This window comes from Ylistrum balloti, unplaced genomic scaffold (assembly GCF_031769215.1).
Source record: "Ylistrum balloti isolate Yb309-2 unplaced genomic scaffold, AGI_CSIRO_Ybal_v1 Utg369892, whole genome shotgun sequence".
NCBI lineage: Eukaryota > Metazoa > Mollusca > Bivalvia > Pectinida > Pectinidae > Ylistrum > Ylistrum balloti.
The window spans coordinates 1,066,751-1,085,155 of NW_026782024.1; the positions used below are offsets into that span (position 1 = coordinate 1,066,751).

At 34.3% G+C, this 18,405-nt stretch overlaps 1 protein-coding gene across 1 annotated transcript; it reads right to left on the reverse strand.

The window, feature by feature from the left end:
• Positions 1-14,701: 14,701 nt before the first annotated feature.
• On the reverse strand, positions 14,702-18,148 carry LOC132546517 (beta,beta-carotene 15,15'-dioxygenase-like). The gene is made up of 2 exons (XM_060210235.1): positions 17,963-18,148; positions 14,702-16,078 (listed from the first exon to the last, which is right to left on the reverse strand). Exons 1-2 carry the CDS (start codon positions 18,146-18,148, stop codon positions 14,702-14,704), a joined length of 1,563 nt encoding a protein of 520 aa, XP_060066218.1.
• Between the last annotated feature and the right edge of the window lie 257 nt (positions 18,149-18,405).

Below are 18,405 nucleotides of genomic sequence, written 5' to 3' on the forward strand. Positions count from 1 at the left end.
GCGAAGTTAACAACAACATAATTTGATACGTTTATGAAAAATATGCTTAACATGTAACACAAATCTGCAGAACAATTGATATAATTTTACATAACTTTACATGAAAAAGCTATTTTATACTGCTTTTGAAATCATTATGGGTATCACGCGACTTCGTATACAGCCATTCATAAAATGTCCGTTGTTTGATAAAATAAAACTATCATTGTTGTAAACTTTATAAGGAGTCATTTTCATTTTCAAGTTGATATGATGACGAACTAGTAATTTGCTTATGAAGACATTTAGATTGTATTGCCTTTATGTCTATACATTTATAATCTTTTATAATTCTATCCATTCTACACAATTGCGTGGCCGGACACCGTCTTGGTAACGCATTCGTCTACGCCGGTGTTCGATTTCCCGTGCGGTCGTTAAAGGGAAGGAGGATGTCTATGGACCGATCAGTGAGTGTGGAGAGTGGATAGGGACCAATCAGACAGTTGGAGGTTTATATTTAGGAACCAATCATTGAGTGTAAAATGTAGGTAATTTTGAGGAGTAGGTATTGACCAATCAGAGAGTATGAGGTGTAGATATGTACCAATCAATAAGTGTTAGGAGTAGGCATAGACAAGTTAGACAGTGTGAGTCGTAGATATGGACCAATGAGAGAGAGTGAGGTGCAGATATAGACCAATCACTTAGTGTGAGGACTGGGTATGGACAAGTCAGACTGTGTGAGGTGTAGAAATGGACGACCAATGAGAGAGTGTGACGTGTAGATATGGACCAATGAGATAGTGTGAGGTGAAGATATGGCCCAATCAGAGAGTGTAAGTTGTAGATATGGACCAATCACAAAGTGTGAGATGTATTAATGGACCAATTAGAGAGATTGAAGTGTAGGTATGGACCAATCAGAGTGTTAGGTGTTTTTATGGACCAATCAGAGAGTGTGAAGTGTTAGTATAGATCAATCAGTAAGTGTGAGGAACACGCGTAGCTATCGACAATTCACTGAATGATAATCTGTTCATGACAATCTCTGATACAGATATTAAGAAGCATCTATGTTTTACAAAATGCTACCATTTTCCTTTAAATACAGTTATTTAGTTCACAAACACCAGTGAACATAGCTTTCCTACTGTTACGTTTTAAGTGCAACAACGTCATGTTTATCCAGGTTTTTATCTTTTCTTTGACAAGCTTTGACGGGGACCTATGTATAATATATAAAAACAGAACGTAAAACACAGAGCATAGATCATTTGAGTACATAATGGTCAAAGTTTACCTGCTATACAAATGATTTTAATCTAATCTAGTTTATAATCACATCGGGGGTTAGAGGTAATTGCAATTGTGATTCAGCAATTTTAAAAGATGGGTGTATAAGTGTTGATGTGGACCTGCAGATAGATTATGGTGACATCGGGTAAAGATTAATTGAAAGATAAAAAAATAATAAGTATTATCTGATTGATATGATAAAATTATTGACGTCAGGTTACAAATCAGGTTACCGGTGTTCCTCAACGCCTGAAGTGTGAGGAGTAGGTATGGCCCAATCACTAAGTGTTAGGAAAAGGTATAAACCAATCGCTGGATGTGAAGTGAAGGTATGAAGCGACAAGTAAGTGTGAGGCGTCGGTATGGAATAATCATTGAGCGTGAAGTATTGATATGGACCAATCAGAGAGTGTGATGTGTATATATGGACCAATCAGAGAGTGTGATGTGTAGATATGGACCAATCAATAAATGTGATGAGTAGGTATGGACCAATCAGAGAGTGTGAGGTGCATATATGGACCAATCACTTAGTGTGAGGAGTAGGTATGGGCAAGGTAGACAGTGTGAGGTGTAAATATGGGCCAATGAGAGAGTGTTAGGAGTAGGTATGGCCCAATCACTAAGTGTTAGGAAAAGATATAAACCAATCACTGGATGTGAAGTGAAGGTATGAAGCGACAAGTAAGTGTGAGGCGTATGTATGGAATAATCATTGAGTGTGAAGTATTGATGCGGACCAATCAGAGAGTGCGATGTGTATATATGGACCAATCAGAGAGTGTGATGTGTAGATATGGACCAATCAATAAGTGTGAGGAGTAGGTATGGACCAATGAGAGAGTGTGAGGTGCAGATATGGACCAAGCACTTAGTGTGAGGACTAGGTATGAACCAATCAGATTGTGCAAAGTTTAGGAAAGAACCAATAACTAAATGTGAGGAGTAGTTATGGATCAATCAGTAAGTGTGAGGAACACGCGTAGCTATCGACAATTCACTGAATGATAATCTGTTCATGGCAATCTCTGATACAGTTATTAAGAAGCATCTATATTTTACAAAATGCTACCATTTTCCTTTAAATACAGTGATTTTGTTCACAAACTCTAATGAAAATAGTTTCCTTCTGTTACTTTTTAAGTGCAACAACGTCATGTTTATCCAGGTTTTTATCTTTTCTTTGACAAGCTTTGATGGGGACCTATGTATAATATATAAATACAGACACAAAACACAGATCATTGTGTACATAAATAAGGTCATAATGGTCAAGGCTTAGTTGCTATACAGATAATTGTAATCTTATCTAGTTTATAATCACATCGGGGGTTAGAGGTAATTGGAATTGTGATACAGCAAATTTTAAAAGATGGGTGTATAAGTGTTGATATGGACCTGCAGATAGATTATGGTGACACCGGGTGAAGATTGATTGAAACGAAAAGAAAATGATAAGTATATATATTACAATTACAATAAAGGCAATTAAAACTGATTGATATGATAAAATTATTGACGTCAGGTTACAAAACAGGTTACCGGTGTTACTCGAAGCCTGAAGTGTGGGGAGTAGGTATGGACCAATCATTAAGTGTAAGAAGTAGGGATGAAGAAACTAGTGAGTGTGAATAGTATATATTGACCAATCTTTGAGTGTGAAGTGTAGGTATGGACCAATCAATAAGTGTGAGGAATAAGTATGGAATAATCATTGAGTGTGAAAAGTAACGACCAATCACTAAGAGTTAGGACTAGGTAAGGACCAATCAATTTATGTGATTTGTAGATATAGACTAATCACTAAGTGTGAAGGGTAAGTATGGACAAGTCAGACAGTGTGAGGTGTAGATATTGACCAATTAGAGAGTTTCACATATAGGTATGGACCAATCAGAGAGTGTCAAGTGTAGATATAGACGTATCATATTGAAGTATAGGTATTGACCAATCATTAAGTATTTGGAGTAGATATAGACCTATCAGATATTTTGAGTTGTACACGTTGACCAATCAGAGAGTGTGAAGTGTATATATAGACAATCACTAAATAAGAAGAGTAGGCATGGACCAATCAGGGAGTGTGAGGTGTAGATATGGACCAATCACAAAGTGTTAGGAATAGGAACGGACCAATCATTAAGCGTAAGAAGTAGGGATGAAGAAACAACCAGTGACTTTGAAGAATAGATATGAACCAATCGGTAAGTGTGAGGAGTATGTATGGACCTATCAGATTGTGTGAGTTGTAGACATTAACCAATCCGAGAGTATAAAGTGTAAGTATACACCATCACTAAGTGAGAGGAGTAGGTATGGACAAGTCAGACGGTGTGAGGTGTAGACATGGACCAGTCAGTGTGTGTGAAGTGTAGATATGGACCAATCAGAGATTGTGGAGTGTATGTATAGACCAATCAGTAAGTGTGAGGAAAACGACAATTCACTGAATGATAATCTGTTCATAATGCTACAATTTTCCTTTAAATACAGTGATTTAGTTCACAAACACCAGTGAAAATAGCTTTCCTACTGTTATGTTTTAAGTGCAACAACGTCATGTTTATCCGGGTCTTTATCTTTTCTTTGACAAGCTTTGACGGGGACCTATGTATAATATATAAATACAGACACAAAACACAGAGTATGGATCATTTGAGTACATAATGGTCAAGGTTAACCTGGTGTACAGATTGTTTTAATCTAATCCAGTTATATAATTACAAATCAGGTCCCTCAATGCCCTACACATGGAAAACATTTTCTTTTACAGTGGTATATCCCACGATGTTCCTGAAAGTCTTGGACGGTGAGAATCTTTTTCAATTTCGGTAAGTATATCTCATAATGTTAATGAAGGTATGGACGGTGAACTTAATTGCTTTCAACTCTTGAAGCTTGCGCGCATTTGTTTTTATTTTCGCGGATAAAATTATTCCACGAGCACCTTGAAAGTTGATATATTGATAAGCTATACATCTACATTTTGATATATAAACCTCACTTTAGACAATGATTTCAAACTTTTCCGCGTCAGTTTATTGTATAATGGTGAAATGCCATTTTTGCTGCAAGTAGTAACTGATATAATGGAAGTAAACTCATTTTATGATATAATAGAAAATAATGCACTAGAACTACGATATAATATGATATAATATAAAATAATACACTAGTACTACGATATAATATGATATAATATAAAATAATACACTAGTACTACGATATAATATGATATAATAAAAAATAATACACTAGTACTACGATATAATATGATATAATATAAAATAATACACAAGTACTATGATATAATATAAAATAATACACAAGTACTACGATATAATATGATATAATATAAAATAATACACTAGTACTACGATATAATATGATATAATATAAAATGATACACAAGTACTACGATATAATATGATATAATATAAAATAATACACTAGTACAACGATATAATATGATGTAATATAAAATAATACATTAGTACTACGATATAATATGATATGATATAAAATAATACACAAGTACTTTGATATAATATAAAATAATACACTAGTACTATGATATAATATGATATAATATAAAATAATACACTAATACTACGATTTGATACACTGTAGTGCAATTCCATCTCCAGAGAAACACAGAGGACATATGAACCATAATATATCATTTCTACAAAATAACAAAATAATTATAGTATTAAACAAATTTATTTAGCAAAATGTAAATTTAAGTTATATCCAAAGCCTTGTCGTCATTATGCCCAAAGACTTTAGACAGATTATGTGTTTATGTGGCAGAAATACGTGTTGTCAAGTAATTAAGTCAAGTTACCTGGAATAAATGATATCAATATTATATCATTAGATCCTATATGTTTGACAAGTTAGACATGTTTGGTCTGGCTACCTTGATCATTCATCATTATATGGATAACTCATCCTTGTTGGAAATGGTATCTAAACCCTTTCTGCATCCTGATACGGAGTCGGTATCAATATACGCACCATAGAACACCCTTTGTACGTATCATACTTCCACCAATGAACAAGAACACTACACTTGTGTACTTTACCTCCTTCCATCATAAAAACATCATCATACTTCAACACATATTCTACATTTTCTTCCGACACCCAGAGAAAAACAGGGGGAAAGTTCTTGAGATTCTACCATCCCTTCCAATACCAGAGAAACATAGAGGGCAGGGTCTATCTTCCATTTTAATATGAGAGAAATACATAGGCAGAGTCTATATTCCCTTCCAATACCAGAGAAACATAGAGGGCAGAGTCTATCTTCTATTTTAATACGAGAGAAATGCATAGAGCATATTCTATACTCCCTCCCAATACCAGATAAACATAGATGGCAGGGTCTATCTTCTATTTTAATACGAAAAAAATACATAGGCAGAGTTGGTCTTCCATTTTAATACGAGAAAAATACACAGGACATGTTCTATACTCCCCTCCAATAACAGAGAATCACAGAGGGCAGAGTCTATCTTCCATTTTAATACGAAAGAAATACAGAGAAAAATGCTATACTCCCTTCCAATAACAGAGAATCACAGAGGGCAGAGTCTATCTTGTTAAGGTTATCTTCGTGTTGATCCAACCTATAAATGAATGTCATCGTATCAAGCATCAGACTTATATCAAGAATCAACAAAACGAGGTCATGACTGAAGTCCCAGATCAAGTATACTCAGACGTTTTATATCGCAACAAAAAACATGGTTGATGTCGGAGTCGCAAGTTATCGATATCATGAGCTTTTATTTAATTACAGCTGTGTCGTCTTGACCTATATAGATGATATAATATTGTTTATGATCTGATAACACACTGATCAATAGCATACATTGGTAACAATGGAACTATGATACTATAATGCGCAGGTCATGGCTTTACAGATGTAAACAAAGGGTAATTGTGGGGAGGGCAAGGGGTGTGTGTTGGGTTGTCTCGCGTTTTTAACCATGACTGTTCCTATTGTCTTGTATATCTAACGAATCACGTGCCCCTGGTCGATTTTGATGATTTTTAATTATTCTAGTATATATGTATAGTACCTTAGATAAATCATATCTTGCATCCATTAAAAAACAAAATCTGCTGCTAAACAAATGACTTCATTACGGAGTAAAAACTACGTCATTATGCTGTCATCTTAGAGGGAATATAGCGTTTTAAAAAGAGATTTCAACAAAAATGCAGGCGAATTTATAAATGAACATAAATCTAGATGGGTAGATAATAATTTGTGCCCTTGTCTGCTTCCTTATATCCGGATAGTCCTTCTGATGCATATTACTTTTAATGAAAAAAAATTCAGGTGAAATATTGAAATGTATCGTAATAGTGTTGACAAAAATTCGGCGATTTTCCCGTTTGGACGTGAATGAAGCAAAAACTTGACTCAGTCTTTTTTATGAAAACTGTTCTGTTTACGATTCGAATGTCCTCTGGTTTGATATCTAAAAACAGATTTGTAAGCTGGTTTACCAGAAAACATTTTAAAAAAATGTTGAAATACTACTTTAAGTGTCCAATTCAAAATGGCATCGTCTTGTTGTCAAGGGTAGCAAAAATATGAAATGGCACAGAAATTGTTGATGTTTTCCGAAATTGTTAACACTTCGTTATTAAACATCTTTGGATCAGTCTTTTTTGTTGTTTATTTTAAAGATGAAACACAAAATCAATGGTTTCTTTTCAAACGTCTTTTATATTTCACTCTCTTGACAAATTTTGTCTATTGTTTCAGTTGTGCTTCACACTCATCACAAATCTTAAACTAATATCATACTCGTGAATCGTTATCATTAAAATCCTCTATATATTCAACGCTTGTGTAGGCTCGTTTAGGTTGTCGAATCCAGGTCGAGATAATTATCATTTATCGTAGCGGAATTTCTTTTTTAAGTTGAAAGGTATAAAGAAAATGACCGAATGATGTACACGAAGTTTAAGTCATGATTCCGCCGGGACGTGATAAAAAAAAAATAGAAATTAAAAAAAAAACCAAGAACAAGTTTTGCAATATGTTTTGTTCAAAATTTCGACAGATCGTCAAACGTTTTACTTTGAAAATTATGAACATCGGTTTTTATCGACTTTAATTTGAGCTAAATGATTTTTAACCAAATTGTAAATCCGTTTGGGAGACACAGATATCTGTTGATTAACCAACTAATTTTATAACGATAATATCATTCTGCAAGTATTAAAAAATATCACAGATCACGATAAGGTATTTGCGAAGTCTTCTTCTCCAAAGGTCACCACAACATCGCGATTATATCGTCATTTGTGATATTACTTGAAAAAAATTATTCTTTTATATTTACTATTTTCATATTCAACTTATATCACAGAGCACAATACACACACTCGTATATATGTGTATATATATAATGTTTTGAGCTCCAAGTTCTATGACAAATGTAAATATAATTACATGTAAAGCCTTCAGTTCACCGTTATATCACAGGTACGATACAAGTATAGAGTATCTCGGCTACAAGTTAAAACATTTCTGAGTTACATCAGAAATTAATGATATGACTAGTAATATGCTTGTTATAAACATTGGGAATATAACACAACTTGAGTATAATATTGATGTGAATACATACTTCAGATGGCTCATTCCACGAACACCAACTCTGCCAATTTGAAAGGAAGGTGTTTGTATAGGGAATCCTTTGAAGCTAAATTATATTCTGTTTCAACTTAAAATGTCAACTTATTTTGTAAATAAGATACTTACATATCAATAATGAAATTAGATAAAGTTTCTATTTGTCTTAATTATTTGTAAAACATTTTTTAGATTAAAAAAGTATTATAAAATAGTTATTAAATATTAATATTTGCTATTATTATTCATGATGATTATCATGTAAGATTATGTTTAATTAATAAATAAAATTAATTAAGTCACATTGATATACTGATGTCAGCAATTAAATTGAATTTGTATTTATACATGTAATAGTAAATCAATATGCGCATTTTAACACTAAAATAAACTATCATTTAAAATAAACAGTAAACCCCTAAATGAAGCTGAATTAGCACTGACTTGTTAATCTATGACAATACATTATCGACTTTATCTAGATATTATGTCCTTTTGCAACCTTTGATAGTCAAGTACTATATAAGTCTCTACTAGAAAACACAAAAACATTCTATCCAAGATGGAGAAGCTCAGTTGGTGAATCAGCATAGGTCATCGGGTCGATCGTCCCAGTCTGATAACGGTCCTTCCATGTGGCCAGGCGTCTTTCAATATTGGCGTAGTTCTTCTTCCGGGGTTGAATAGTGCCTCCCGCATCTCTCTGAATATTGCTGATGTCATTCATGTTCTGTATGTCCTTAAGCGTCTGGATGATGGTGTAGTTGTTGGGGTTGGCATGCAGTGCCTTCTTCTTCAGTCTCCAGAATGTCCTGTTGCCGTTCCTTCGAATCTGTCTGTAGATGAATCCATTATGTCCGCCTCTTCTGTTGGTGTTGAACTTAACGTTGATCTGAGCGTTAGCCATACTTTACTTGTATCAAACCACAAAGATGATAATATCACTCAAATTACACACACTTTACACTAAGCTGAAAAAAGTACAAGATTAACTAATATATATGACAAAAGTTATGATAATTTCCACTAAACTAAACTGATGCTTCTAAGTGCAGATTGAAACATAATAATTGTCCAAAATCTACTGGGCTTTTAGACATTTCCCATTGAACATTTAATATTCTTTTATTTTACATGTATTAACAGTTATCAGAACTTGATTATCTGATTTACCTGTACAAGTTACCTGTACAATAATTATGCATCAGACTTTAGCGGACAACTGACCTCCCATGTAAACATGTTGTCATAGGCAGAGTTGGTGTTCAGGGAAGACCCCGTTCAGATATATAATGGGAATTGATAGATGTGTTTGACTAAATATCTCTATGACACGTCACAAAATCATTGAAACAACAAACACGTTGATTCAACTTTTCTTTACGATGACATAAATGGTGAAACATTGGACTCTTCTGTTTCGTTAAACTTATTTTTTAAATACAATATATCTGATGTTGAACAGTTTTTATTTAATATATATTGTACATTGACTCAAAGAAAGCTTAATTGAGACTGCAAATATTATTTATTTTAATGTGACCAGGTGAATTATTTCACCTAATTAAATAATGTATTTTATGGCAGCGAGGTATTTGATGTTCAGCGACTGAAGCTGGTTTTGTTGCAATTTAACTCCAAATAATAACAATAAGAATATTGATTGTTGTTAAAGGTGATTTTATTAATGACAAATGAAAAATGGGAAACTACAAGTTCACAATTTTAAATGATTGATCGTAATTATGACGTAATATGAAGTAAAATGACTTCAGATAATACGTACCAACAAAGATGGGATACAAAAAATAGGGCAGTAAAAAAATAGCAACAGAATGATAAGAGATACAGGCACAAAATTACTTAAAATTATGGGTGGTTGATGATGGGTGGGTTGTTTTGGAAACAAAATAAAAACAAAAACTTCAGAAATATCGCAATGAATGGAGAGGCCAAACAATTTTTTTTCACTGTGGTCAAGAGGACGCGTGCAGGCTCTGACCCCAACAGGTCAAGAGGACGCGTGCAGGCTCTGACCCCAACAGTGCGCAGTGCGCTGATTGGTTCGTATCAGGAATGCGGTAATGATGATTGGTCCATTGAAATAGATGACGCATCAGTTCTGCGTCCTCAGTTCACGCGATAGCTAGATATATCATTTATTAAATTGTGGCCAGGTGAACTATTTCATCTAATTGAATAATATATTTTATTTTCAGGTAGCTGATTGTATTGATATAACATGTAATAATTGTGTTCTTTTAATTATTTGGCTTCTTTTATATGATTAGTGTATATGTATGTAAAATTGTGTATTGTTAAGATATTATGCAAATTAGGGTCTATATTGCATATATTGATGAATTTCTTAGTGTATAATTACAGTGCAGTACCTGTATTATGTGTAATGCAGACTAAGGACTTGTTATATCTATATAAAGGTACTGGTGATGTATATGGAAAGTGGTACCAGCTTACCTGAGTATCAGTGTTGTTTATATTCTATGTATAGGTATGGAAATGTGACCTACCTGCCTATGTATTGTACAGTATTACCTATACTGTCCATGTCTTGTCTGCATGATATTTGTATGTAATGTCCATAGCTAACTTGACCCGTGTCATGACCTTTTAATTGACCTTTTATTTTACTGACTGTGCTTTGGGAGGGAAAGTTCTTTGTGTAAATTGTTTTGTGCAGAAGGAAAAGAGCTTTGGTTAGTGATAGGTGTGGTTTGCACCTCTCTGGAATTCATTCTTTATTTCCCTTGTAGGAGCCAGCTTAATTTATGGTACTGTAATAATGTGATACAGAAACTGTCCTTTGTTTAAACTTATCTTAACTGATCGGTTTGAGGCGTGTGATCGTCAACCCATAGTCGAGGTAAGCATAATAGGTTATTTTATTGTTATTTACATTTTGGTAATTGTACTTTAATTCATATGTGTAGTGAGATTATATACTATTAATAGCAGGATAGTGAATTCTATTGTTTCGTAGTATTCATATTGTAAATTGTATATTTGGTAAATGTAATGTAGATATGGATCATATCCAATATCTTGGTAATTGCTATATATCTATATCTGTATTGTTTATAGTTTAGACATGTGGATTGCCTCCCCTGGTGGTATCAGATTTAGGAGTGATACTTGTCTTTGTGTTTATAGTATCAATATATGTTATTTATCATTGACAAGTAAATATATGTATATAATAATGCTATTGATAGTGATGTAGCTTGATATTGTTAACATTATATTAAGAAATGTATTTTAATTGTGTATTGCAGGTTCTTGGTACGCCTTCCTTTAGATACCTACCATAGGGCTTGTCTATTGTTACCTTCAACTGTGACTCACTGCAATAAATGAAAGAACCCGACCCGGTTGTTCTAGTCATCCTTTACAAGGCCCAAGTACAACCCAGTTACAAAATTGCGATACACAAATAAAATCATGATAAGGTCTCATGGATATGCAGAAAATGTGTTGAAAGATTTCACCACCAAACTCTATTTTGTAATTCAGAAATTTTATCATTCTCAGGATTTTTACGTGTCTCTGTTTGGCTTTAGACGTATTTGGACAATGCGTCATAAACTGGTTCACAGTCATAAGTATGTACTGCTGTTCTTTAAAAAGAAGTTCCTTTAGCTCGGAAGTGGTTATAGTAGTAAACTGATTAGGAAAATAAAATTCTTTACTCGGGTAAGATCGTTCAATATTGATCAAAGAAAAACTATTTAATCGTCTATTCAACTGTTTAGATGAAGTCAAGATTTTGAAATCGTCACCAATATGACCTCATGGATCTTTAGTTACCAGTACGACTTTGACAATTTTAAGTGATATCTGTCAGGTTATTGTTATAACAAGTATATCCTACGTAAGAAACAAATCTAAAACAGGTCCTATAACGTCATCAACAGATCAATAACTATTGGAGGGGAGATAACTCCTGCAAGTTAGAGCCGTGTCGGTTTATCAACAAAATAAATAAAATAGAAATAAGAGAGGTGGTTATTAATTGCTAGCAAACCAATACGAGTATTTTGATATTTCATTTATCAATGAAATAAAACCGGTATTTGATTCGAACAGACTAGTAAATTGTCATTAGTCAGTGCGTACAAAGTCGAATCCTGTCTTCGTTATTATTCTCCAAGATCTAAAGCTGATTGTTTATTGTTTACATTGACTAGGTAGATTTTTTTTTTTTTTATTTTTTTTTTTTTTTTTTTTTTTTAGAAACGAGTCGTCATACCTTTACTTCTTGAGAATTGACTACATATTGAAAAAATCTCACAGTGACATTTTAAAATCCACATACATGCTATCAGATTCTATTATTTTTTGGGTTTAACAATTGAAAGTTTTTTTTCTTCTTCTTGTGTATGTTTTTGTTTATTTTTTTAGACGTTTTTGTATTGTCTTGCGTGTCTTTTGTAAATGTTTTTCAATTTGTTAGATAATTCATTTTGCTTTCAGTACACATTTTTATTTGTATACAAGACCACGTGACATTTATATGACCTTCTACACCATTATTGATTACTAATGTCCAAAGAAGATATTTTCGTTACTATCATGGAAAGACGTTTGTTGGTATAAATTATTTTTGGTTAAGTTCTTGCGATGGAAATTAAGACCATCATTAACATTGAGTCTCTGCTTCACCTCGTCTCCCATCTACTTGACTGACTTTCTACCTTCCCAAGTTCAAATAACTAATAAATATAAAATAATTATTTTCAAAATATTTATTTATTCAAAGCATCAATTCAGCAATGTTTACATTGCATTTCATTTTTTCTTTAATTACAAGTACACAACTTCTTAAAACGACGAAAAAGGCACGAAACAGTCGCCTTCTTCACTTACTCGACGTCAATTATGTTCGTTCCCGAACAGACTTGCACGATCTTCCAAAACTATACTATTTAAAACTTTTTATTAATAATAGAACACAAATACCTCACAAATACCGGGCAAAGTCCTCCAATTTCAGTCTCTTCTATATCTGAGGCATCTCGATCTTTTCCTACAATGAAGCCAGCATGGGCAGCTTGCAAATAAACTTTATAATTTCAATTTCCTATTGATAACCTCCAACATTCCCAACCTGTGATATCTACATGTCGCAGTTGATCCTGTTTCAAGGGCCTGTTCCAAATTCGAGCAAGATGTCAGCTTACAAACTCATGACATAATGTTGATTGTAGGTAGATTAAAATTATGGGGACGTTTAAGGGACATCATAGTGATCTCATTGTGATATGTTCTATATCTGAACGTGATTGATGCTCGTCAGTTTGCCTGTTGGTTTCATTGCCGTATACCTTCTTCTCATTTGAGAAAACTAAATTGCATACCTTGATTGATCACGATTTACACAACGGATGCCGTCAATGAAGCAGAAGACGCTTACATTTCCAGAACACTTGGTCTTTTTTCAGGAGTCTCCGTGTAAATCTACTTTTTGGCTTAGTTTTATTGAATTTGAATCTGGATTTTGATTACTCACACTTTTTATGACAATAGTCTGTATGAAGATCCTACTACCAAACTCGACGAAGATTTTGTCAATCAGAAAGCGATTATTTTTATGACTTCGTCCTTGGTATATGTCTTTTTGATTGGAGGGCATTTTTCATGAAATATGAATCAGTATGATTATCTCTGCGCCAGTGTTTTTTTTTTTTAATTAACACTTTGTAGTTAATTACCAGTATATTTCCGCCCTACAACGTCTCATACAGAAATCTAAAGGTAATTTGTACTTGTGGCTGATGCCAGTTGAAAAGGATAGTACCAAAAGTTCATATTGTCGTCGGTGAATGTTACGACTTGAGAAAAGAAAGATTTGTGTTGTTCTTTACACTTAGATGTACCTTTGATGTCTTAACAGTAGTCTAATAATTTTGTTGTGTGTAAATGTGACCTTTTTAACATGACATATATATGGTTGTTGTAATAACAAAATATGTGGAATCTTGATATCGTATTTTTTCTGTTGTTAAAGAGATTACTAACAGTTGTATAAAAGACTTATTATATGTTAAAGCAAATCTGTGGTTATTTTTATTGTTTGTATTCAAGGTGTTCTATGATTGATCTCTTTTGTCTTTTTGTACACAATTTCTACTATGTAGTAGGGGTTATAAGATTCATTTGGTCTCTGTAGATGCTTTAACATACTATCTATATTGATAAAATATAAAGATTGAAGCCGTGAGAGTAGGGTATTGAAATTGCATTGAATCTGTGGTATCATTTAAATTGTAGTGTTGAGAGTGTAGTATTGAAATTGCATTGAATCTGTGGTATCATTTAAATTGTAGTGTTGAGAGTGTGGTATTGAAATTGCATCGAAGCTGTGGTATCATTTAAATTGTAGTGTTGAGAGTGTGGTATTGAAATTGCATTGAATCTGTGGTATCATTTAAATTGTAGTGTTGAGAGTGTGGTATTGAAATTGCATTGAAGCTGTGGTATCATTTAAATTGTAGTGTTGAGAGTTCAAATTAAATCTTTAGGTCTACTGAGAAAAAGTATTTTGCATAAAAAATTATCCGCGTTTCTTATGTTCTTTCATGATAATAAGAAAAAGGGAGATAATTTAATTGGTTGTTTGACTTTTTATTATGTGCATATATATTTATATTCTCATAACTATAGGAAACGCAACCTGTGCCAGGAATATTAAAAACGAAGATAGAGCCATTTAAAAAGAATCATACACTCAATTGTCTCTTGTCTCTAATACACGGCGTCGAAAAACCTGCCGTGGAAATTAAAGGGTACTCGTGTGGGCATGTATGATCGGTTCATGACTGTCATGGTTTTAGGGTCAAGCATAAGTAGGTAACTGGCTTTCTTATCTCCGTCGAAAGCTGAGGACATCAGCACGCCGTCATCCTCCTCCTTACCTCCAGGAGCGGGGACGAACCAGGGCTCTGTAAAGTACTGGTGGGGCGCGGCATACATCAGATCTCCGGCGCTGTTACACACATCCTTTTTGACAAGGGCAATGTGACTGAACCCTTTACCATTATAGTTAACTACCTGGCCGTAGACGTAACAGTAATTCATATGACGATAATTTTCGTTGAATACGGGCATTTCTAGTGAGGTGGCACAGGGAGCCTTTGGTCCACTGTTAAAAGACACACGTTGAACATCTTGGGTCTTAATGTCTAAGGTATAACGCGTCAAAACTGGTTGCGCCGTCAGGTTGACTCTAGCTGTTTTGTTATGTATATATGCTACGTCGTACAATGCAAAAGCGTATGGATTTGGTTGTGCTGGAACGTCTAAAACAATTTTGCCGTCGGGAAGTTCAAATGAATTGATGTGATGAACTACGAAGACGTTTTCGGTTTTGAGGGTGTGTACCTTTCCAGTTTTGATTTCCACGACATAGAACGTAGCATTGTCCTGAGCGTTCCAGGCCATCCCGCCTTGAACGGAAGCATACTTCAGCATATCATTCATGTTGACGTAATATGGTGCAGCGAGTAATATGACGTAATTTGGTGTGACTGAAAACGAGTGCATGTATGAAGTTTTGTCGATTTCCCATTCAGCGACGAGCTCACGCCCTGAAAGAGAAGTGACTCTGACCACGGTCAGCCGTTCCTTTGTACCAGGAATGAGACTAAAGGTGTTGAGGATGTCAAACGTGGATGTTGCGCCGTATTCTGCCACTGGATGAGCGGTGGACATCACATTTAATCGGCCCAAATTAGAGTACTGTGACGGTGGTCTTGGTGGATCCACAACTCCGATGGTGTCTAGTGTAGAGGGGTTAATTTCATACACTTTCCAGATGTCGTTCATGGCTACAATATTATTTGAGTAATTGAAAACATTCACGACAGTGTTATCCATGTTCAGCATAAAGGACTCGTATCGCTCGATCTCTCCAAACGGCGGGTCGACACCTTCGAAAGTGAGGAAGGGTGCTATATCATTCTTCGCAATGGATTCAGTATAAACTCTACTTTGGATAAATTTGGCGGAAAAGAATGCAGATCCGTTGCCTGAAAACTTCCAGCTATGAAGTTTCGCAAATCCATCGAAGTAGTGAACGAACTTTCTGTTACCCATTTCCACCTTTCCCGCTCCATTCCGTATCTGTAATATAGTCACCAGGCATTTTATTTATTGTTAATGTATATATGACAATACCATAATTATCCCCTCTTTTACTAAGCTTTTTAAAAGTTTTATAAATTATGTGTCAGTTTGCCCTCCATACGAAGTTGTCTACTCTAATACGTAACACAATCCATTGATTATGGTATATAGTGAAAGTGGGGCTGGTCAATTACGTTTAGATTTAGGATCTTAAACCGATTTCCATGTCATACAGAATTAATGAAAATCTTTAACTGATGTTCATGTCTCACTGAATTAATGAGAATTTTTAACTGTTGTTCAGGTCAAAATGAATTAATGAGAATCTTAAACTGATGTCAATGTCATACTGAATTAATGAGGATCTTAAACTGATGTCCATGTTATACTGTATTAATGAGAGTCAAACTGATGTCATTGTCATACTGAATTAAGGAGAATCTTTAACTGATGTCCATGTTATACTGAATTAATGAGAGTCAAACTGATGTCATTGTCATACTGAATTAATGATAATCTTTAATTGGTGTTCATGTCATACTGAATTAATAAGAATCTTAAACTGATATCAATGTCATACCGAATTAATGAGAATCTTTAACTGATGTCCAGGTCATACTAAGTTAATTACAATCAAACTAATGTCCATGTTATACTAAATTAATAAGAATCTTAAACTGATGTTCATGACATATTGAATTAATGAGAATACCAAACTGATGTTCAGGTTACATGACGTTAGTGAAAATCGTCCAATCATTTGATATGATTCAGAATGCTCAATCATACCAAATGATCGAAATCGTTTAACGAAGTCAACTGCCTCCTATATATGATCATATATTTCGTTTGATTTCTAAATAAAACCCCTAAATTCCCCTTCTCTTCGTAGGTGATGTGGTGCCGTAGTCAAACTTTTACTTATTTTTTCAGTTGTGAAAATAATTCTTAGCTGTCGTAGGTCTTTTGCATTTTCCGCATACATCAACTTCTTTGTTGGGGAATAAATTTGCTATTTGATGAAACCCAATATTTGTCGTATGCTTCATATCATGGGTAAGGTATGTTGCTTATCACTTTGAACTCCTATATAGCATATCCCTAAAGTAGGATACTGTATCGGGAAAGTACCTGTGGAAAAGTAGTAATGGTCATAGTATAACACCTGTTGGTCTTTTGTTAGCCGCGAAAAAATTCGCCAAATTCAATAATATATTCGAAAAACGACAATGACAATCGTTATCTTAAACCCTGAAGCACATGTTAATATATAAATTACAAATATTATACTAAGTATGACAAAGCACCAATATTCTAAAGAAGCAATCTATCAAAATATTTCTTACAATATTCAGTGACCTTAAATATTCTATCCATAATTTTCTTAAGAGTATTTCTACCCACCTACCCATTTGGGTATTTGAGCACACACACACACACACAAACACACACACATACTTCCCCATTCCTCCTCTTCCCACGAGCACACACGTCCCTTAAAATTGCTGATGACTGCCCTTGTGATTTACACGTTCCAATATCACATTGCGTGGTAGTGTCTCAGTTGTTTTGAGGTGTAAACGTACAGCTCGTTTAAAATGTTCTACCTATTTGCTCGTCCGCCCAACTCGGCTCTATCTTGAGATTCCTGTATTCTAATCATTAATCGTACAAAACTTTTTTCTTGTTCTGGAATATCTAAACGCAGGTTACAGCGTCCTGAACCGAACTAATGACTGCCAATTGACTAAATGGAGAATTCAATCAAGTCGCTAGTGTTCACAAATTTACATTGTTGTTTACACTTTAAGAAAATGAACCCATATTCTCCTTAGCTACTAGTGGTACAACAGCAATTTTCATTGTTGTCTATATACTTACCAGCGTTCCACGAAGCCATTTTGGTAGAGGATTCTCGAACTCGATCGGGTGATTTTCGAAGGTTTGATTGTTGGTGAAAAACCACTCGTCAAATCCTGGACAATCGTCATCTTGCGGTGGATTGGCAGCGGAGCACAGACCCAGACCAACCAGGATCAAGACAAGGATGGCACGAAATCTCTCCATGTCTGACTCTTGTTCAATTGTGGTTGATTATATCACAAAAATCTACAGACCTTGGACTGGTCTTACAAACCTGTATACCGGTTTATCCATTGTATCCTGTCATCAGCTATATTTAGAGATCTGATTGATAACCGTATTATAAAGATATAAAATCGTCACGTACGAGATGTTAAATACATAATATATACGTGTGCATAGGCATTGCAATCTTGTCATATCATACATATCTATCCATAATAACGCAGTAATCAGTGAGG